This window comes from Xyrauchen texanus, chromosome 21, assembly GCF_025860055.1.
Source record: "Xyrauchen texanus isolate HMW12.3.18 chromosome 21, RBS_HiC_50CHRs, whole genome shotgun sequence".
Lineage (NCBI taxonomy): Eukaryota > Metazoa > Chordata > Actinopteri > Cypriniformes > Catostomidae > Xyrauchen > Xyrauchen texanus.
In genome coordinates, this window is record NC_068296.1 from 30,953,059 (window position 1) to 30,976,489 (window position 23,431).

At 36.4% G+C, this 23,431-nt stretch overlaps 1 protein-coding gene and 1 long non-coding RNA gene across 2 annotated transcripts in view; both read left to right on the top strand.

The window, feature by feature from the left end:
• The window catches only part of LOC127661424 (uncharacterized), a 359,800-nt gene that overhangs the window by 126,073 nt on the left and 210,296 nt on the right, over positions 1–23,431 (top strand). The window lies entirely within an intron of this gene.
• Positions 132–22,933, top strand: LOC127661410 (cleavage stimulation factor subunit 3-like). Its single transcript, XM_052152101.1, has 21 exons — positions 132–299; positions 917–1,018; positions 1,181–1,276; positions 7,350–7,382; positions 8,268–8,365; positions 9,975–10,041; positions 10,123–10,157; positions 10,267–10,393; positions 10,660–10,737; positions 10,833–10,995; positions 11,088–11,197; positions 15,011–15,127; positions 15,267–15,341; positions 15,432–15,575; positions 15,713–15,815; positions 16,340–16,409; positions 18,977–19,172; positions 19,753–19,903; positions 20,159–20,253; positions 20,363–20,423; positions 22,242–22,933. The coding sequence occupies exons 1-21, from the start codon at positions 273–275 to the stop codon at positions 22,442–22,444; spliced, it is 2,151 nt and encodes a 716-aa protein (XP_052008061.1). The 5' UTR covers positions 132–272; the 3' UTR covers positions 22,445–22,933.

Genomic DNA, 23,431 nt, shown 5'->3' on the forward strand with positions numbered 1-23,431 from the left:
ATGCTACACATTTTTACTGATGCAAATACATATAAAGCTTTATGAGGAAAGCGTTTTAAAATACTTTTATTTTGAAATACATCGTTTCCTGTAGGCGTGGCCCAGAGTTACGTTCACGCTGCTGCCATTTTAGCGCACGGCGGGAGATGCGCAGCCGCACAAAGAGTCTGCACAAATAAAATAATGCGCAAATAAACATCGTCTGTGGCCAGTTTATTCGTGATAATAGCGCTTTCGACATTTTTGTTCTCGGAACGCATTCATATTTCATCATGTCCGCCGAACCTGCACCGGACCAGGTAAAGTAAAGATATAAGTGGAGTGTTTAAGATTGCTCGTGTGTTTGCGGCCTAGACGTTGGGAGCAACATACCGTAGTTAATATATCACCACACTCGCTAAATGCATCGTTTATTTATGCAGTGGCTTTACACTATTAAATAAGTGACACATTGACGTAGCAGAACAGATAGGTGGTGATATAACGATATTGCTCAGGTGTTGGTATAACTGCAGCTCGTACAGCTCCGTGCAGTCATTACTTGCACCAAGATCTGTGCAGGAGCTATATTTTAAGTATATAGACATGAACACTCTAGTTTAGTGTTATTTTACGTTTAGATCTAATTGTATGTAGGCTATATGAATGCATCGGTTATCACGTTATATTGGGTATAAGGTCTCATGTACACCAGTTTCTCAGTAATGCTTTTTTAGCATTACTACAACACACCCAAATGGAGTCACTGATCAAGTGACAAATGAGCTGATGGATTGAATGAGTTGTGGTAGATCAGAGCGAACTCCAAAATGTGCAGTGATTGAGAGATGCATTCCTCAGTACAATGAGTGAATCACACCATTATTGAAGTTTAGTCTCTGACTTGTTTTACATTTTTATATTATTTTCTCAACAGGCGGCGGAGTACATCCCAGAGAAGGTGAAGAAGGCAGAGAAGAAGTTGGAAGAAAATCCTTCTGACCTCGACGCTTGGAGCATACTGATTCGAGAAGCACAGGTTTAGTGACACAGGGTTGCATTCTTTCTACCTGGGGGTAACATGTTTGGGAGGGGATGTGAGGGTTTCTAACAGCAGATCTGATTCTGTTTGATGTAAATCATCTTTGGGACTCACCGTCCCACTGTGATTCTGTTTGTAAATGCATTTTACTTCTTTTAGAATCAACCCATAGACAAAGCAAGGAAGACATATGAGCGACTTGTCGCCCAGTTTCCCAGTTCGGGCAGATTCTGGAAACTATACATTGAAGCTGAGGTTATACTTGATTTTAATTTTATGAAATCTGTGCATGACTGTGCTATCCCCATTTTGATCACCAATGTGATATTCACACATCACCAACAGTGCACAATAACTGCAAGGATTCGTAGCGTCAGGGGGAACACTCATAGTTTGTATCATTCAGGGGTTCTAAACTCATTTTTGCCTTATACCTTTCCGTATTATGAGGTGATTTTGTTGCATGTTTTATCTGCAACAGCATTAAAACAATTTTAATAGTATTGGAGTGCTTTAGCCTTTATTACTTGTGTCAATTTCTTGCCTCCTGTGTCATTTCTTTGAGGATGTTGTGGTTTGTAATTATTCAAGATTTCAAGTTTTGTCCATATTAGTGGCTCTCCCTCTCTGTTACCCTTTTTCTATTTCTCTCTCCCACTCTCTTTCCTTTCTCTCTCTCTTACCCTTTTCTATTTCTCTCTCACCGTTTTTTTCTTTCTCCCTCACCTTTCTCTATATTTCTCTCTTTTCCCTCATTTCTTGCCTTAACCGGTTAATAGTCTAGCATTTTCAGTATACCAAAGAATATAGACTCAGACACCTTTTTTATATATTTTTTTTATATTGGCAAATCACGTTATTTGACAAGTGAACACTTGCACCTCAGAACACCTGGCTACATTTCTTTTATTTTATTTTTAGACATGAAACAGGCATTATGACATTTATGGCTATGTTTACGTGTAGAGATCAGGGGCACTTTCTTTTTTTTTTCTTCCCCAAATTGAAATGGTAAGTGTCTAGTATCATTAGAAGCACAACATGCCATATATTTCAGACCTACATTGAATCTATTCCTGCAGAATTGGAGCACTTGTCCTTTACAAAGTTATTTTATATTCTCTTGCCTGTTGCATGTTTCTTTATTAATGTTTGGCTAATTATTAAGCATCATCTCTGGTTATTAAAGATCATAAAATTTTACTGTGATTACATCAATCCTGCAATTTTTCCAAAAATCTGTGTAAAAAAATGCACACACAAAAATAATCCACAGATCTTAACTGGGCCTGCTTATTTTTTTGATGGAGTGATATTATTTTGGTTCTGTTATTCTTTGGTCTTTCAATTATTTTCTTTGTATGCTTTGAGATAGTTCACCCAAAAATGAAAATTCTCCCCATTTTCGCACCACAGATGCGTAGGACTTACTTTCTTCTGCTGAACACGAAGATTTTAAAAATAATATTTCTGCTTTTTAGGTACTTTCAGTGCAAGTGAATGGGTGCCAAAACGTAAAAAAAAAAATAAGATCATTAAAGTAATCCATATGGCTCCAGTGCGTAATGAATGTATACTGAGCAATCCAATTGTTTTGGGGTGAGAAAATGTAACCCAATTTTCACTATAAAACTTGACATCAGCAGTCGTCTTGGTGATCGTGATTTCAAGCTCGATTACACTTTCTAGTGCCATCTAGAGCTCTGCACATGCGACATTCACTAGGAAGCGTAATCAAGCTCAAGTCTTGTGTAGTAAGACCAATGTCTACTGCGTAGGTCTGGGGTCTATAGCTGCTTCAATCAGCCAAAAATCTCCCATTTAGAAGAGAAAAGCCAACTAACTGACATCTAAAGCAACCAATCACAGTTGGTTTAGGCATTATGGGATGTGGACGCATGGGGTTATATGAGATATCATACCATAATAAAAGACAGACACCGGCGATAGTTTATATATTAATTGTGTGTGAATCTCTGAGCGATTGCACAGAAAACACAGGAGAAGAGCAGAAAACCTAATTACAGCAAAATTAACAGACATAACTAAAAAAAAAGTAGAATATGCAGCTCTGCTCTTGGATATCCACTTATTTTCTGCCACGTGCCTAAATATCTTCAAAATATTTGGTGGCACTAGCCTGGCAAACTTGGGCAAATTCTGTGATTATTTTGTCCTCAAATGTGCTCATTCTATCAATGCAGAACCTTGTGAACAGAACTGGGCTTCAAGGCGGACTGGTAAAACATCTTGTGTGCATCTAATCATGGAAGTTTCATCAAACCAGCCAATCAGATTTGATTGTGTTGATCAAGAAAGCATTTTCCAGTTCTGTGTGCTATAAGCATCAGACAGTTAGAGAACGGACTGTGGGTGGTACGTGGGCATGCCGTATGAGGCTCAGCCGAAATCGATCTTCAAATCATGATCGTGCCTAGAGACTGCAATGGCAAGATTTATAGTGTAAAGGAGTAATATTTTGGTCTGTTCTCATTCAAAACCGATATGATTTCATCTGAACACATGGATCTTTTAGGCTGTCTTTGTGCTTTTTTGAGCTTCAAAGATCTGGTCACCATTCACTTGCATTGTATGCACTTACGGAGCTGAAATATTATTCAAAAAAATTTGTTTGTGTTCAGCAGAAGAAAGTCTTAAACATCTGAGATGGCATGAGGGTGAGTAAATGAGAGAATTTTCATTTTGGGGTGAACTGTCCCTTTAATAGAAATAGCCTCTGCAAAATATTTGTTTGAAAGGCAAATGATTAAACATTGAGAATACTTGAACTATAATTATGTTTTTTGACCTCAGTCAGTTTTTTGTTTGTTTTTAATACCTTTTCTGCTGCACTTCTTTATTAGCAGGGTGATTGATTTATATTTTTGCATAATTTATCATCTACCATTTTAACTACTTATGAATCAATAATATTCACAAATAATCACATTTCCTCTTATGTGTTTGATCAATTAGGGGGTTATAAAATATAGTTAATAAATATATATGTTGTTTAGTTTGTTTCTTAGATTATCTTCAAAATCACAAACAAAATAATAAACAATGAGGACTGCTATTTACTGAAAATATTGACAGGACATCTTTAAGCAGGCCCGGCTCCACCACAACCCCCTCCCAGCCCTCCAACTGTTTGGCCCACCCGGAGGTTCCTATTGCCCACCTTAGAGCTGGGCCTGTCTTTAAGTGTAGATTTTATGAACTAACTTAAACAGGCAAAATATTTTTGCCTTAAGTTTATGGATGCACAATCATAAAAATTGTTTAAGCTCTTCCACATTTTGTCAAAACTGATTCCCAACGGTAATAAAATGCACAACTGCTTCAAGCTTGGTTTTTCATTGTAACGTTCAATGTTATTTTGTGTCAGTGACTGAGTGAATATGCATGCATGTGTCAGGAGCTTTGCAGCAATAACTCTGCGCCAGTCCTAGTAAAAGTTTTGGCCACTCAGTTTTTCTTTACAAAGACTGTCGCCTTGTGCCCTGTAGGACAGACAGTGCCGATAACCTAGGTCTAAAAAAAAAAAAAAAAAAACAGTTATCCGTGCTGTAATCTTTTGGGGGTTTTTTGTGATTATATATAGAATAACCTTGGCTTATCTGTTCTGCATTACAAAAGCAAAATACAGTAACTGTCAAATCTGAGCAATTAGGTTTTTTCTGAATATGGGTGTAATTTATCCAAACCCATCTGAAAAGCCACACAGTTTTGGTCAAAATGTGTAGTTGCTGCGTTTTGCCTATCATTGTGTGTTAAAAGGGACTGAACTGTTTTATTACCATCCCGGGAATGGGCATTTTTAGTTTTTATCAACCAGTCCCTCTCTAATGGGCTTTGTGTGTCTCATGAATGCAGACAACGAAGTTCATGTTTCAAATAATTGATTCAGTGTGAACAAAATGATTCTGAGAAAATTAATCGACCTCTTTAGATGTTTGGCATTGGAAATGTTCATGGCTATTTAGGCTGAAATTCACATTTATAAGTATCCATCACACTGATGGTCCTGTTTGTCGGAAATTGGTCAGTAAAACTTTCTTTTTTTAATTTTCTTGTTTTTTTACTTATTTTTATATTCTCATGCTCATATCGAATCATTGGTTTCTTCCTCAAGGAACATTTGTGATTTTCAGTCTGTGGCACGTATCCTCACGTAAACACTCATTATTCTAGTGGATTAACATGGCTTTATTTTCATGACAATAGAGTAGTTACTCAACCCTTTAGAGAATCAGCACTCCTAAAAAATGACAAAACTCATTTATACCAGTAGTTTTATTTTAGTCATTTAAATCTGGTGTTCACTGACATGATACACCCGAAGGACTACATTGATATCATCTTTAATATTGTTAATATTTTATCAGTCCCATTATTCTTATAAAAATTAAATACTTTTGTGCTCTGTTTTCTCAGAATAATGACTAGTGCAATATTGCAAGTGTCGTGTATTTGTGTCATAGTAAATGTCTATGCATGTGTATGTAGTGGGGAATTCTGCATGATTTCAGTTTTCCTGATGTTTTACTGAGTTTTTCATAATTAACAGGTAACACTGTTAGTGTTTGAGACGGTTTGTTGCAAACTGTTCAAGGCAAAAATTGTCTTCAGAATTAAAAGATGGATTATTTTGTAATATGCAAGCTGTTTGCAAAATTCCCTCATAGATGTGCGTTTTCTGTCACACATTTCCCATTCATAACATCAACTGTGATATTTAGATGCTTGTGTGAATAAGTGAAATAAAAACATTAACAAGTGTAACATCTGTATTATGAGTTATTCACTTGCATTGTTTCTTTGGAGCATCAGCCATGTTTTTAGCATTGGTTTATATTTCCAAAACTTGATGCATTTCTGTTTAATATTTGACATGTACTTGTCATACACATGCAACTGTTGCAACACTTTTAGTAGTTGTTTTTTTTTTACTTCTAAACAAATCCTTCTGCTTTGTGTGGAAACCAATTTCTGCCATATAGAAAAAACATTGTGCTTTGGTAAATCAAAATTATGAGATTAATTTGTATCTCATAATTACGACTTTGAATCTTATAATTTAGAATTTGTATCTCGTATTTGACTAAGTATCTCATAAATATGTCTGCATCATAAATATGAGTCAGCATCTTATCATAGTCTTAATTATCTCATTATGATTTTTCTCATAATTATGACTTAAATATGAAAAAATATGTCTTAGCATTTCATAATGGACTTAGTATCTCATAACCTTTTACTTAATATCTCATAATTAAGACTTTAATAATTATGACTTTGGATTTAGCAACTCATAAATATGATTTTGCATCTAATAATTTTGATTTAGTTTCTCAGTTAAGACTATCTCAAAATTATGACACTAACTCTTAAGTTTGATTTACCAAAGCACATTTTTTCCCTATGTGGCAGAAGTGGGATTCCATAGGCATAAAACATTAGCATTTTATTCTGGCTCAGATTAAATGTAGTTTGTTCAGATCAAGATTTTAGTCAAGTGAAACATTGGGACAGCCCTAAAGCTTTTTAAGGGTTTTGCACTCGGGACAATTTTCTTAACCTCAGATACCCATATTTAATGCATATTTTTGGGTTCTTATGAGAATAATCAAGAAAAAGCCCTGGAGAGTGCGTTACAAACAAAAATGTTTTTTTAATTTTTTATGTAATACAGCAGTGTTTTGGTCACGTAACCTTTGTTAGGCATTTATCTAAAGTAGTTCTGAAATGCATGACACATTTAATGGTTGTTGCTAGGGTGGCTGATATACATAATACAACGATGCATATACAATGGCTAAAAGTAAATTAATGTTTATTTCACACAATACTTACTCAAAATACACTAATATTTAAAAACCGATAATGAGCACTATCCTTTGACGAGGATGATGGTAGATTTTGAAACCGAAGGGATAGGCGGAATGACCACCTCTGTTAATCAACAAATCGGGCACTGTTATCGGCTTATGTCAATCATATAATTGCAAAATATCAGCCGATTAGTTGCCATGGCTGATATATCGGTCTATCACTACTTCACACGTGCTCTTGAGATGAGTAATTCCTTCTAGAGAGCCTCTTGACTACGATATGCAGCGTATGCAGTTAATATACTGTACTGCATGCAAGTGTGTGTTAGGAGAACAGAACTGGTGCATTATAATGCAGGTTTGTGTGAATCTCACATTGTTGACCTCAAAAGGATATTTGTGCATGTGTGAGAGAGAGCTCATAATATAGTTATTCATAGTCTTAACACATACGCTCACTTGTTAACAATATTGATTTTCAAATCTGTCCACAGATCAAGGCTAAAAACTATGACAAGGTTGAAAAGGTAAGCATTCCCTGTTAATGGCACAAATAGATACCACCCATCGAATTTATTGATCGTGTTAAATGATTTTGTTTTAGCAAAGGAGCTGAGCAGAATGTAGGTCACCACTTTAGACCCTCAAAAGCTCTGGTGGAGTAAACATGAAGATGGTGTAGTGGAATAAAAATATCACCCTGCTTCAATCCAGATATCCCGTTTGCTCACCCAAATCCCACCAAATAACGATCAGATATCCAAATGTCATAAAACTTAGACTTGATTCTCTGTGATGTGGGATATATTACTTACGTGTGTTAAATCTAAGTTCAGTGAGCAGATTGCTGATAATGCAGTTTGCCGGCAAAAAACATCAATCGTTTGGGATCAGGTTGGTTGTCACCAACATCACCCTTGAGTTTCTGAAAACTGTTAAATGCATTATATCAATGTATTATTGTGATATCAACAACAAAAAAAGGAAATATCCATATATTGCTATGGTTATTTGGACATAGTACCTTGATAATACCATGACACCATGTTATTCTTTGATGTACCTTACCATACAATATACACCAAGTACCATAGTATTACTACCTGATGCCATTACTTAGTTTGTAAGGACTCCTTTAACTGTAGGACATCAGCTAGGTTTTTAATTTGTAAGATTACTTATAACTTTTAGAAATATTTTACCTTTATGATTTTGGAGTATAATGGAGTACAATCTAGAATTTGTTGACCGTGTTCTGAACTTAAGTCATGACTTCAGTAAGTCTTACGATCTTACCATTGTTTTGTTAAAATACTATCACTGAAATTGAACTTTTTGTAATATAATACAAGACTGTAAGGTTTGTTTAATGTGTCAGATGAATTTGTTCACATTTCAGTGTCTTTGCTCAGCTATTTCAGAGGTGCTTAATGAAGGTTCTGCACATTGACCTGTGGAAGTGCTACCTCTCATATGTCCGTGAAACCAAAGGAAAACTGCCCAGCTATAAGTATGTCACATGCTTGTGTTTCATTGCTTTACACTAGTGGCCACTGCTATTTTCAAATGTCCAAAGCATACACCTGTAGAGCAGGGTGGCCCATAGTATACAGATCTATAAATATTAGGGCTGTCAATCGATTAAAATGTTTTATCCAATTATTTATATGATGTGCCAATTAATTAATCATAATTAATCTCATGCATCAATATTTACAGAGAAAGGCCCTCAAATTAAACTAATTATATAAAAAAAATTTAAATAATTGTAAATACAAAATGTATAATTAATATTCAGATAATTACACAATCATTGTGCAATGGAAATTGTCAGTCTGTTCAAGGTAGACTTATTATAAGTGCTTTTCTAAGAATTCATCTACATATATATGCGTCAGACAGATGTTGTTTGGTCGCAAGTTGCGACACATCATAAACATAGTTTTTAGGATGCTGTGTAAGCTTTGAAACTTAGATAAACATGTCTTGAGACCCCTGCTTTCTAAGTTATTTTCTGTTCAGCTGAGGTGTCCGTCATCTTGTGCTTTCAATAAGTGTGGTTTGTTGCCTGTACTGTACAGCTGCAGTTGCGCTAACTGCCCCCTGCTGACTGGGACTCATAAAAACAAGCTTTAATTGCTCTCTGATGATAGGAAAATTCCTTATTATGGCCCTGGTGCATGATTCATTGCATCATTTTTTTATTACCATGTTATTTTTATATAATTTATCGCACTGAATTAACGCATTAAATTGACAGCCCTAATAATTCTAATACAATTTAGTGACAGCAAAATGGAAATACACAGAATATAATGAAATGAACACAGATTTTACACCCATTTGACACTACCATTTTGTTCATTGTCCAAGCAGTTGCAGTTTTTAGGTAATTGATTACCGGCCTTGCAATATATCAGTCTTTTACAATTTAAAGGAATGGTTCACCCAAAAATGAAATCTCTCTCATAACGTACTCACATACAGGCCATCCCAGATGTGTATGAATTTTGTTTTTCTGTTGAACACAAACAAAGATTTATTATTTCAGCTTTGTAGGTCCTCACAATGCAAGCGAATGCAGGCCAGAACTTTGAAGCTCAAAGCACATAAAGGCAGCATAAAAGTAATCTATGACTCCAGTGTGTAAATCCGTATCTTCAGGAGTAATATGATAGGTGTGGGTGAGAAACAGATCAATATTTAAGTCCTTTTTTACCATAAATCTCCACCTTTGACCTTATAAGATGCACGACAAAAGAAGATTGAGAAAGTGAAAGTTGAGTTTAAAGGACAAAATGACTTTCTCACCCACACCTGTCTTATCACTTCTGAAGACATGGATGACATGGATGTAACCACTGGAGTCGTGTGGATTACTTTTATGCTTTTTGAGCTTCAAAGTTTGGGTCTCCATTCACTTGCATTGTACGAACCTACAGAGTTGAAATTTTTCTTCTAAAAATCTTTGTTTGTGTTCTGCGGAAGAAAAAGTCATACACATCTGGGATGGTGTGAGTGAATGATGAGATTTGGATGAACTATCTCTTTAAAACAAGACAGAATTGTTTACTTGCTTGTGTATTGTTTTGATTCATAAATGCATTGCTCTTTGCCAGGGAAAAGATGGCACAGGCTTATGATTTTGCCTTGGATAAGATTGGAATGGAGATTATGTCTTATCAGGTGAGGGTTTTAATCTTTAATTATCTTGAATTTTTCCTGTTCTGTCTTGGTCAATCACTCAAAGCCTTTTTCCTCTTTTAGATTTGGGTGGATTACATCAATTTCCTGAAAGGAGTGTAAGTGCATCATATAGTTTCGGGGGACAAAAATTCCCTCAAACAGTCATCAAATATGTTCATTGGAGGATGTTAAGCATTTAAAAAGGTCTCTGTATGTGTCATGTAGAGAAGCTGTGGGGTCATATGCTGAGAATCAGCGCATCACAGCCGTCAGACGTGTGTACCAGAGGGGCTGCGTCAACCCCATGATTAACATTGAACAGCTCTGGAGGGATTACAGTAAATATGAGGAGGTCAGTAGATATTTAATTTTAAATTAATTCAAATTTTAGTTTTGTAAAGAAATTTACAGTAGGTACAATTTATATTTGTCCACCAAATTCATTTAATCCATTTAAGTATTAACCTTTAGATAAAACGGTTTTAAGATCATGACAATCTTAAATGTTGTCTGGTAGTAGATGCAATTGAATATGATACTGTCATTCTCCATGACTGATTCTAATGTACATGTAGTCATCTGTAGTTTGCAATAAATTTACTTGGTTCCATATTATAGGGCATAAATGTGCACTTGGCCAAAAAGATGATTGAAGACCGGAGCAGGGACTACATGAATGCCAGGAGAGTCGCCAAGGTGAGTTGGACCCGTCCTTACTGTCACATGCTCATTTTAAACTTGTTCCTCTGGTTCTTTCTGCACGCTGATGGTGTGTTTTGAATCTCTTGAAGGAGTATGAGACAGTGATGAAGGGTTTGGACCGGAATGCCCCCTCAGTGCCACCGCAGAACTCCCCACAGGAAGCACAGCAAGTGGAGATGTGGAAGAAATACATCCAATGGGAGAAGAGCAACCCACTACGCACAGAAGATCAGACACTTATCACCAAGAGAGGTGATACATTTCTGGCCATGTGTGTCTGATGTTGCTTTTCAGTTAAATGAGGGCATTTCCTAACCCAAATATATTTTCTTTGTCTCCTGCAGTTATGTTTGCCTTTGAGCAGTGCCTTTTGGTACTGGGACATCATCCTGACATCTGGTATGAGGCTGCCCAGTACCTGGAACAGTCCAGTAAACTACTGGCGGAAAAAGGGGTTGGTTTGCACATCATTACATATAAAACAATGACTTCTGTCAACATCATTGAACTGCCAGTGCTTCTGTACTTTGGGGTCCAAAAGTCACATTGAGTTCACATTAGAAACTTGGGATTCAAATTTCACCAAACACTCTTACATATTTGGGTCTTTAGAGACCCAGCACGTACAGTTGAAGTCAGAAGTTTACGTGCATTTAAGCCAAATACATTTAAACTCAGTTCTTCACAATCCCTGACATTTATTCATAGAATGCGTAGGTCAGTTAGGATCACTACTTTATTTTATGAATTAGAAATGTCGGGAGGCTGGGTAGCTCAGCGAGTATTGAGTATTTGGTTGCTTAGGAGACATGGCTGGCGTCACTCGGCGACTACATGGCATGCTGAGTCTCCTAAGCATCCAAATTGGCCCGGTTGCTAGGAAGGATAGAATCAGATGGGGTAACCTCCTTGTGGTCTCTATTAGGGGTTCTCGCTCTCAATGGGGTGTGTGGTAAGTTGTGCGTAGATCACGGAGAGTAGCATGTGCCTTCACATGCTGTGAGTCTCCGTGGTGTCATGCACAATGAGCCACGTGATAAGATGCGTGGATTGACTGTCTCAGAAGCGGAGGCAACTGAGATTTGTCCGCCACCACCCACATTAAGGTGAGTTACCGCGCCACCTTGAGGACTTACTAAGTAGTGGGAATTGGGCATTATAAATTGGGGAGAAAAAAAAAGAATGTGAAATGTCAGAAACATAGTAGAGAGAGTGATTTATTTCAGCTTTTATTTCTTTCATCACATTCCCAGTGGGTCAGAAGTTTTCATACACATTGTTAGTATTTGGTAGCATTGCCATTAAATTGTTTGACTTGTGTCAAATATTTTGGGTAACTTTTGGCCTTCCACAAGCTTCTCATAATAAATTGCTGGAATTTTGTTGGCATCCTTGCTCGCACACATTTTTCAGTACTGCCCACAAAGTTTCTGTCGGACTGAGGTCAGGGCTTTGTGATGGCCACTCCAATACCTTGACTTTGTTGTCCTTAAGCCATTTTGCCACAACTTTGGAGGTATGCTTGGGGTCATTTTTTATTTGGAAGACCCATTTGCAACCAAGCTTTAACTTCCTGGCTGATGTCTTGATGTTGCTTCAATATATCCACATCATTTTCCTTCCTCATGATGCCATCTATTTTGTGAAGTGCACCAGTCTCTCCTGCAGCAAAGCACCCCCACATCATCATGCTGCCACCCCCATGCTTCACAGCTTGTATGGTGTTCTTCGGCTTGCAAGCTTCACCCTTTTTCCTACAAACATAACAATGGTCACTATGGCCAAAAAGTTACATTTGTTTCATCAGACCAGAGGACATTTCTCCAAAAAGTAAGATCTATGTCCACTTGTAAACTGTAGTCTGGTTTTTATGGCTGTTTTGGAGCAGTGGCTTCTTCCTTGCTGAGCAGCCTTTGAGGTTATGTTGATATATGACTTGTTTTACTGTGGATATAGATACTTGTCTACCTGTTTCCTCCAGCATCTTCACAAGGTCCTATGCTGTTGTTCTGGGATTGATTTGCACTTTTTGCACCAAACTACGTTCATCTCTAGGAGACAAAATGCATCTCCTTCCTGAGTGGTATGATGGCTGCATGGTCACATGGTGTTTATACTTGCATGCTATTGTAAGGATGAACGTGGTTCTATCAGGTGTTTGGAAATAGCTCTCAATGATAAACCAGACTTGTGGAGGTCCACAGTTTTTTTTTCTGAGGTCTTGGTTGATTTCTTTTGATTTTCCCATGATGTCAAGCAAAGAGGCACTGAGTGTGAAGGTAGGCCTTAAAATACATCCACAGGTGCACCTCCAGTTGACTCCTATCAGAAGCTAATTGCCTAAAGTCCTGACATCATTTTCTGGAATTTACCAAGCTGCTTAAAATCACTTGGTGTATGTAAACTTATGACCCACTGGAATTGTGATATAGTCAATTAAAATTGAAACAATCTGTCTGTAAACAGTTGTTGGAAAAACAACTTGCCAAAAGTATAGTTTGCTTATATGAAATCTATGGAGTGGTTAAAAAATGAGTTTTAATGGCTTCAACCAAAGTGTATGTAAACTTCTGACTTCAACTGTATATCTATCTCAAATGGTTCTACAGAATACCTAGATAGTGCCAAATATTATAATATATATAAAGACAATTAGAAAATAATAGAATAAAATATATGGATATATTTTTATTTTTTATATATCAAAGAGATAATGCTCTAAATCAGGACAAATCTAGAACAGGATTCATTACTTTCACACAGAGACGCAACTGGCTTTCAAACAGATATTGTGCTACTCAACACATACTGTAAGCTACACATGAGACGGCACTTATTGCATCTAAATAGATGCACAATTTACATAATTTGAGTAGCACACCAAAAAAGACAATAGTCGTATAATACTGTTCATGTGTTGTAATTGCTATAGATTACTTTCATGTTGTTTCATTGTCAAATTGCAATATCAAATGTAAATCAAGTCAATCACTGAAACATCAGCGCACCTTAAGAAATAGCATGTATAATATGTATGCCTACACACATTTGGAATAATGATAATTCACTGTTGTTGCACCAAAAAACATAATATGGTAGTCATTTCTATGAATATAGTACTCATTTGTCTTAGAGAATAGAGAAATAGATATCCTGTGAAAGAAAACTTGTATAGATATGAAGTAATCATAATGTATTTTATGGTTGTGCAAAAAAAACAAATGACAGTATTACATATCTCAGGACTTTATTGACCCTATATACTTTTGGTACTTAAACCATTTAAAAATATATAGTTTTTCCAGCTTTGGCATATTTATTTTATAAAAAAAATGTCTTACACTATTTTCAAGAGAAAGATTGAGGAATTCTAAAGAGGTGTTGGCACAACTCCAAAAAATGGAGTGTGGTTGGGTGGGGCCGGGCCGTGATGCTGCACACCCAGACCCTAATCAGGCTGATCAAGTCCGAGAGGGAGAAAGGCGACCGGAGGCGGCACCAGTGTATCAAATTTCAATGGAAAGGAGGAGGTGTGAACCAGCTTAACAATATAAATAATAGTTTAATATTAAACTTAAACAACAAGTCGAGCTGCCTTTATCCCTCTCGGGCTTGATCAGCCTGATTAGGGGCAGGGTTTGGAACTATCCCTTTGAGAATTTGTATATTATAAAACAATGAAACATAATGATGTTAAAAGACAAAATAGGATTGACAGTCTCAGATGCAGAGGCAACTGAGATTCGTCTTCCACCTCCTGGATTGAGGAGAGTCACCACGCCACCATGAGGACTTCGAGAGCATTGGGAATTGGGCATTCCAAATTAGGGAGAAAAAATCCAAGAAAGAAATTCATGATTCTGCACTATTTCTAGGTCACTAATCCAATAAGAACATTTGGGACATTGACCAACTTGGGTCAGATTTTCTTTCTTCCATTTAAGCGTACAAGACACTCTTTGAAACATTCTCAAATCATGCTGGATAACATGAATCATCACGCAACTTTTGTGTCCATGCCAACTCGAGTGCATGATGTCATTAACACAGCAAATACTATGAAGTTCCTAAATTCATGTTAATTTTTCAATTAAGCTTTTCACTCAAATTCTTATGTGGATGATATAATACAAAAATACAAGATGGAATAATTTTCATATGTGAACCCCATTGTACATGAATTTGAAATTAGCTGCAACGTGATTTCTCTTATTTAGTTAGTTCAAGCACTCACTCATTCTATTTTTTTACTCTTAATCTTTTTCAGGACATGAATAATGCCAAACTTTTCAGTGACGAGGCAGCGAATATTTATGAACGTGCCATAGGAACTCTACTCAAGAAGAACATGTTGCTTTATTTCTCTTTTGCAGATTATGAAGAGGTGAGGCTTGTTAGACTGACATAACAATTCTCCTAGCTGCCTTTAAAGGGACCATATACCACTTATAATGTACGTCAAAAACCCAGTGATATATTGCAATGTCGCATTTGACACCTATTGTTATTGATCTGTGTTTCAGAGTCGCATGAAGCATGAGAAAGTTCATAGTATATACAATCGCCTCCTGGCAATAGAAGACATTGACCCTACTTTGGTGAGTCAAGCTCGCATCTGAGCAAAATGCATAAAGAATATTGCTTCCCTATGAAGAGACTGACCTCTGGTGCTCTTGTCTATTGTTCAGGTTTACATCCAGTACATGAAGTTTGCCAGAAGAGCAGAAGGCATCAAGTCTGGCCGCTCCATTTTTAAAAAGGCAAGAGAGGACCCTCGGACACGGCATCATGTATACGTCACTGCTGCTCTTATGGAATACTATTGCAGCAAGGTAACATTTACCCCACTGTTGTCCACATTATGCCACTTTCTTCTGTCTTTGTGATACACGTAGGTGGATGGATGGATGGATGGATGGAAAGAGTGATATACACAACAGTATTTGAATGTATGTTGCATTACCAACAGGACAAATCTGTGGCCTTTAAGATATTTGAGCTTGGACTGAAGAAATATGGTGACATTCCTGAGTACATTTTGGCCTACATTGATTACCTCTCACATCTAAACGGTAAGAGCACTAGTCCCTTACAAATAGCCTGCATGTACCCTATTCATTCACACATTTGATGTATTTGTAATATATCTAAAGCCTAACAATAAGTGATAGTTATTGATCTGGTATGCGCTGATGTCATTTCCTACAATCTATATTGTGAGCAGGTCATGTTGGGTGAAACACAGGAGGGAAACAATTTACACCAAAGCAATGAGAGATTGTGTGCCATTGAATGACATGTCCTCAAGATGGCACTTTCACTATCAGAAAGACACTATCAGTGTTTATGGACACACAGACTGCATGATATCCGACACAGAAGTGCTTATCAGATCAAACAAACAGTCCATCAGACCAAACAATCCATCCATCAGCTTTATAAAGTAGATAGCTAGGAGACAGTGTTTACTATGCAGTAAAAATTGCCATGTATATATTGTCGTTAGGCTATAAAAATAAAAAAAACATGCCTGGCCAGGAATGAGTTTTAAAAATTGACCAATTATTGAGCTGTTTGCCCTTTCTTTCCACCATAGAGGACAACAACACCAGAGTCCTGTTTGAGAGAGTCCTTACGTCTGGGAGTCTGTCTTCTGAGAAATCTGGGTTAGTGTTTCTATTCATGTTTTGTTTTAAGCAAACATCCTATTGATTTATGTTTCAAAAGAGTACCTCTATGGAACATCTGAAGATCATGTGTGCGCATTCAGAATACATGCCTTTATGCTGATTGGCTCTTGAATGTGGCTAAGTATCTACTGAGCTTTTCACACATGAATGTATTAATCCAGGGACCTTTTTATTCTGGGTTAAAGTAGTCCTGGGTTTTCATGTTTTAAACTGTTCATACTTTTCCCTGGGTTAGTAATTCACACTGTATACAGTAACTTTGGCACTGTAATTTGGAGTTATCACTACAATACCAACTCGTAACCCAAAATGAAAGGTGGTGTTAACTAGAAGTCAAGCGAGATACATTTTTCAATGGCCAACGTAATATGATACTGGTGTCTTGAGAGAAATGTGGCCTATATATATATATATATATATATATATATATATATATATATATATATATATATATATACTTTATTTTAAATATTAAAGTTGTAATCAGCAGTCAATAGATAAACATTAAATAACACAAGATCTTAGTATAATAAAATATAAACAACATAACGGTGTGCACTTGTCAAATTCTGAAAAATAAACATTCTGTTACAAATTCAAGTGGCAATCAGCAGCCAACAGATAATATTATATAAAATGAATCCACAGATTTGATTGGCACCATATACCTTAGCTAAGTAGAATGTGATCGCCTCGTCACCTCTTTCCATCGTTTGCTGCTTTTGTTGTATTTTTTCGACTGCTCTAATGTGTCGGTCAGTGATAACTGTTTATGTTTCGAACCTCGTGAGATACAGATGAGTGGGGTTGTACCGACCTGAGTGAAACACACTCGGCATGTTCCTTCGAATGCTTCCTTTTCAGGTGGTTGAAAAGATTTGTCGTATTACCTCCGGAAGAGCCTACCGTTACCTGACAAAATTTACAGATAACTTTTCTCTGAGAAATGTCGGACTGTGCATAGCCAAACCACTGCCACACAACTGATATTGTCTTTTTTTCAGCACCAGTTTTAAATGTTTTTATACATCACGTGATAAGACACATGATAGAGACACGTGGTATAATTTGTCCAATCAGCACAGCCATCTAGTAGCCAGTCATTGTTTTAACATTATTATGAGGACATAAAAGATCATGATCTCTACTGTGGACTTTTTCAAGATCGATCACGATATAAAATCGTCAGATCGCCCACATCTAATTTCATGCAATATTTACTCAGAATTCACTAAAATATATATATTTGAATACACAAAATATGTTTTATCCATTGACACTGCTGTTTAAAGATTTTAGAACAGACACAAGAGGAAACTAACACATCGATTAATTGAATAATGCCCATAATCCCAAAATAGCTAAATATTGTCAGATAACCCCCAAATAGCTACATATTGACCAATAATCCCCAAATAGCTACTGTAAATATTGACTGAAATGCCAAAATAGCTAAACACTGACAATAATCTAAAAATAGCTAAATAGTATGTATGAATAATTTATAAATGTCTTAATAATGATTGATAATTCCACAATAGCTAAATGTTGACTGAAATGTCAACATAGCTAAACATTGACGATAATCCAAAAATAGCTAAATATTGACCCATAATCTCAAAATGGCTAAATATTGACAGATAATCCCAGAATAGCTAAACCTTAAATGATAATCACGAAATAACTAAACATTGACCAATAATCCTCAAATAACGAACTGATCAATACTCTCAAACTAGCTAAATAAAATTGACCTATAATCCCAGAATAGCTATATAATGGCTGAAATTTCAAAATAGCTAAACACTGACCGATAATCCCCAAAAAATAGATAAATATTGACTGAAATTCCCAAATTGCTAAATATTGACAGATAATCCCAAAATAGCTAAACTGATCAATACTCTCAAAATAGCTAAACATTGACGATAATCTCAAAATAGCTAAATAAAATGTACCTATAATCCCAAAACAGTTAAATAATGAATGATAGTGCCACAATAGCTAAATATTGATGATAATCTCAAAATAGATCAATATTGACTGAAATTCCAAAATAGATAAACATTGACCGATAACCCCAAAATAGATAAATATTGATTGAAATGCCAACATAGCTAAACATTGATGAAAAAATAAGCTCAAAAACAGTTAAATAATGACTGATAATGCTACAAGATTTAAACATTGACAGATAACTCAAAAATAGGTCAATATGAACCAGTAATCCCAAAATAGCTACAGTACATCTGGGATTCCCAAACTTTTTTGTCAGCTGAACCCTTTTTAACTAAATGATTTCCTTAAAGTACTCCCTAATATTTTCATTAATGTTAACCTTTCAAAATATTTTCACTTAATTTTTCTTATTTCTATTTTAATGAACCTTTATTACATCTGTTGTTCTAATACTACATATCCATTTTATTTTATTTTATTCACCATTGACATTTCTATCCTAATCAGAGGTTGCACTACATAGACACTAGGAACCCCTGTTTGGGAAACCCTGCTATACATTAACATGTAATTTTCTGGAACAGTGAAATCTGGGCACGCTTCCTGGCCTTTGAGAGCAACATTGGGGATTTGGCCAGTATCCTGAAAGTGGAGCGACGACGTTTCCTGGCCTTTAAGGATGAGTATGAGGGCAAGGAAACCGCTCTGCTGGTGGACAGATACAAATTTATGGATCTGTATCCCTGCTCCCCCTGTGAGCTCAAAGCCCTCGGCTACAAGGTGAGCTAGGAAACAAAAGAACTGAACACACTCTCCGCAAGTTGTGAATGTTTAGCCAACACATAACAGGCAAACTACAAGTCTCGTAAGATTTCCTCTGTATGGTGGTAACAAACTAAAGTACTCATGAGGGTGATAAAATGACCTTCAAATATCTGTGCCATTATGTGTTGTTTTTCAGATATGAAAAAATATGTCAACAGTTTAGCTAACTAAATATTTTTTCAAACTGTTGCTCTGCCATGACAGTAGTTGACTTGAAAGATAAAAACAGACCATAGAAAAAGACCGTACATTAATTCCTGCTATAGCGCCCCTTATGGCCATGCTCAGAATGCAACTTGTATTGTTATAAATTACGTTTTGGAACCAAGTGATGCGTGAACTCGTGTTTGCATAGCTAGCTGTGTTTGCGTTCACGTACTTGCATAAAGTATGTTTTGGGACTTAACTGGCATTTATTATAATTTTAATAAAAATTAACACTTGGTGTTTGCACTTTAAAAGCCAATATTCATTGTAAGTGCATCTATAGCTTATGGTTCAACTATCTTTAATTTCTGAATGTGTTGATTTGCAGGACGTGTCACGTGCCAAGTATGCAGCACTGATCCAAGAGGCAGTGGTCACTCCCTCTACCCCAGCACAGAAAGACGAGGCAGACCGCAAACCCGAATACCCCAAACCTGACACCTGTCAGATGATTCCTTTCCAGCCACGCCATCTTGCACGTGAGCATCTCCATCAATACCTCACATACATACATGTGACAAGATTTAATGCCATACCAGTCAAAAGTTTGATCGCAGATTCTTTATTATTACTATTTTAAGATCATCATAAACAGAATTCATTGTGTCCAAACGTTTGACTGGTAGTGTACTTCTACTCTAGCTTTGTTCCGTAAACACCAGCTCAATTTAATTTACAAAGTCATCATAGGCCACCTGAATTAAGCAAGATTAAACGTAAATTCTTCCTGACAGCTCCTGGACTGCACCCTGTTCCTGGAGGAGTGTTTCCTGTCCCTCCGAGTGCTGTTGTCCTGATGAAGCTGTTGCCTCCTCCCGGCTGTTTCACTGTCAGTTCAACACACCTCCATCTCAGACTGTAGCATAAATCTTTGACCAATATCCTCATGTATTTGAAGTCATTTCAATGACATCATATGTGTATGTTTGTGTTTTTAGGGTCCCTTTGTGCAAGTAGATGAGTTGGTGGAGTCTTTCAGAAGATGTGTACTTCCAGAGAGTAAGTGTCATAGAATGCCATCTGTCTGCTCTTAAAAAAATCCCAATCCCGGTCGTCATAGTGATAGAGTGAAAGCATCACTCTGTAAATGCATCATACCACTGATTCGAATCTTCAGAAGTCAAGTGAAAAGTTTAAGCATTCCAAAATAAAAAATCAAGAAGGTTAACACTACAAATGCAAATTCAATGGCATTTTTTAACGCAGCCGTTTCTTGTGCTGTGTTTTACAAAAATATATTTTTTTAATTTTGAGCGCAAACCTAATCTCTTCAAGTTAGTCTGTTAAAATTAGAGCAAGAGCAAATGTTATAATACCAAAAAGTGAAACATAAATAAGAAAATATATTTTGCTTTAAGAAAATGAAGGCTGTTTTTAATTTTTTAATTATCACATGATATGCAGAAACCATCCTGTCAGATGTTTTAAGGCCTTTGCATAACACCAAACACCGTTTTGCGTAATTTTTTATCCAAAAATGAAAAATCTCTCATCATTTGCTCTCTCATGCCATTTTTGTTCTGCTGAACACAAATGAAGGTTTTTAGAAGAATATTTCAGCTCTGTAGGTTCACATAATGCTAGTGAAGATGTTTGAAGCTCCAAAAAGCACATAAAGGCAGCATAAAGTAATCCAACTGCAGAGGTTGGTCTCCAGTCTTCTGAAGGGAGACGATGGTGTGGGTGAGAAACCGATCAATATTTAAAGGAATGTTCCAGGTTCAATACAAGTTAAGTTCAATCGACAGCATTTTTGGCATAATGTTGATTAATTAATTTCGACTTGTTCCTCTTTTTCTTTGAAAAAAGCAAACATTTAGGTTACAGTTATGCACTTACAATGGAAGTGAACGTGGCCAATTTATGGAGGGTTTAAATACAGAAGTGTGAAGCTTATAATTTTATAAAAGCTATTGCATTTATTCTTCTGTTAAAACGTGTGTATTATTTGAGCTGTAAAGTTGTTTAATTTGCTATTTAAACAGTTATTTTAGGGTTTTAGGGCTTGTTGACATGACATTGTCATAGTAATAAAGTTGTAAAATTGACTTTAACTTTACACAGAAAATGTTTGTAAGTGATTTTATCAAACTAAAATCATGTTTACAAACAAATCCTTTGTCCTGTGGTTCTACTTTTGAAAAAGTGAGTATTTTAATGTTAAAAAATTGTCCCCCATTCACTTTATTTGTAAGTGAAACCTCGATTTTTGCTTTTTCTTTTTTTTAAAGAGGAGGAACAGGTCGAAATAAGTTTTTTGTTTTAAATCAACATTATGCCACAAATGCTTTCGATTGAGCTTAACTTGTATTGCATCCGGAATATTCCTTTAAGTAGTTTCTTACTATAAATCTCCACTTTAACCTATTTCTTTTATTTTTGGAAACTTGCTTTGTTCGTGCATATCGCCACCTACTGGGCAGGGAGGAGAATTTGTAGTAAAAAAGTAATATAAACTATGGATTCCTATGAAACGGTTTACACATTGAGCGAACAATCGCACGGCAACAAAGTAAGGTATTTTTTCTGTGGTGAGTGTGCCGATTATTTTTTTCTTTGCCTGGCAATTAAATGCCCTAACCAATAAAATATGAGCTTTGGATCACATGTCAGGAACCGCTGCCATTACAAAAAGCAGCGCATGTGGTGGCGCTAGAGCACAGAAAGCTGTTTTGACAAACAAATTTGGTGACATAAGGGAGTGCAGACTGATGGAGTGCTAGTCAACATATCCACTAACTCTCTCCACCTATCTGTCACTCTCTCTCTCTCTCTCTCTCTCTCTCTCTCTCTCTCTCTCTCTCTCTCTCTCTCTAGCTGTAGATGCTGCTGTAGAGTTGATCACTGGAAAACAGTTTGAGATAGCCAGTGAAGGCAACGGGCCTGTAGAGAACCACGCTGTGGTAAGCAAATCCTTGAAAAGACCAAACGCTGATTCGGATGAGGAGGATGACAAAGGATCCATCGCGCCTCCCATCCATGACATCTACCGAGCACGGCAGCAGAAGAGGATCCGATGAGCGCCACAAAACACACACATACTTCTATCTCAGCATCACCCATGCCCAACTCACACCTCACTGAAGGCATATTGACTCCAACTGTCACCCTGGTTTTACTGTCAACCCTGTAAACAAACACTAAACTGACTAGTGGATGACATACAGGAATGCATCCCTCAGTGTTGACTTGGGTTTGAGAGCAGGTTTGGGACTCATCGTGACGGACTCATCGCTAGTGATATTTGAATACTGTCTCCTTCCCATCATGCATCTCTGATCTTGTTCATTTTTGTTTAGTGCTTTCAAAGTTTCTTTTTTTAACAGTTTTATTTTTTAAAACTGGGCGATTTATACTGTATAAAGTTTTTATTCTGATTTGCCTCATAGTTCTGAACTTGCCATGTGTAGTTCTGTGATGGAAATGTTGATCATTTTGTAGTGAACTAAGGATCACACACAACTTCCAATAAAACACAAAGTGATAAAACAGTATTGGTTGGTTGCATTATAAGCATTATTTATTTAGAGAACTTTATGGTGCTGTACTTTTAGCAGTGTGTCATGCATAAACGTTTTTACACTTTTTTTTTTTTTTTTCTGACATTTTTTGCAGACCCCCTTGTGACCCCCCCTACCCCTGCCCCATTTTGAAAACTCCTGTTCTAGACCAAAGTGAACTGCATCTTTCTGGTAATTCTAGGGGAAAATGGGAAATTAATGAAAACAACCATCAAAACGGTTCACTTTACACCCCAAAAGAAAATGACAGAAATTATGTTTTCCGAGACTATTTTCAGGACATTTATACAGCATCATTATCATGGCAATTATGTCCCACCTGAATTAAGTAACTAACTGGAATGCATCTTGAAATTTTACTAGTTACATTTTTTTTTTTGTTTACGTGTGAATTTTCCTTTTTTTCTTTGATTAAATAAATACAAACAAACACTAAGGAGCTGAAATCAACTCTTTATTCAACACTCCTTTTCCAAGTTTTACCAT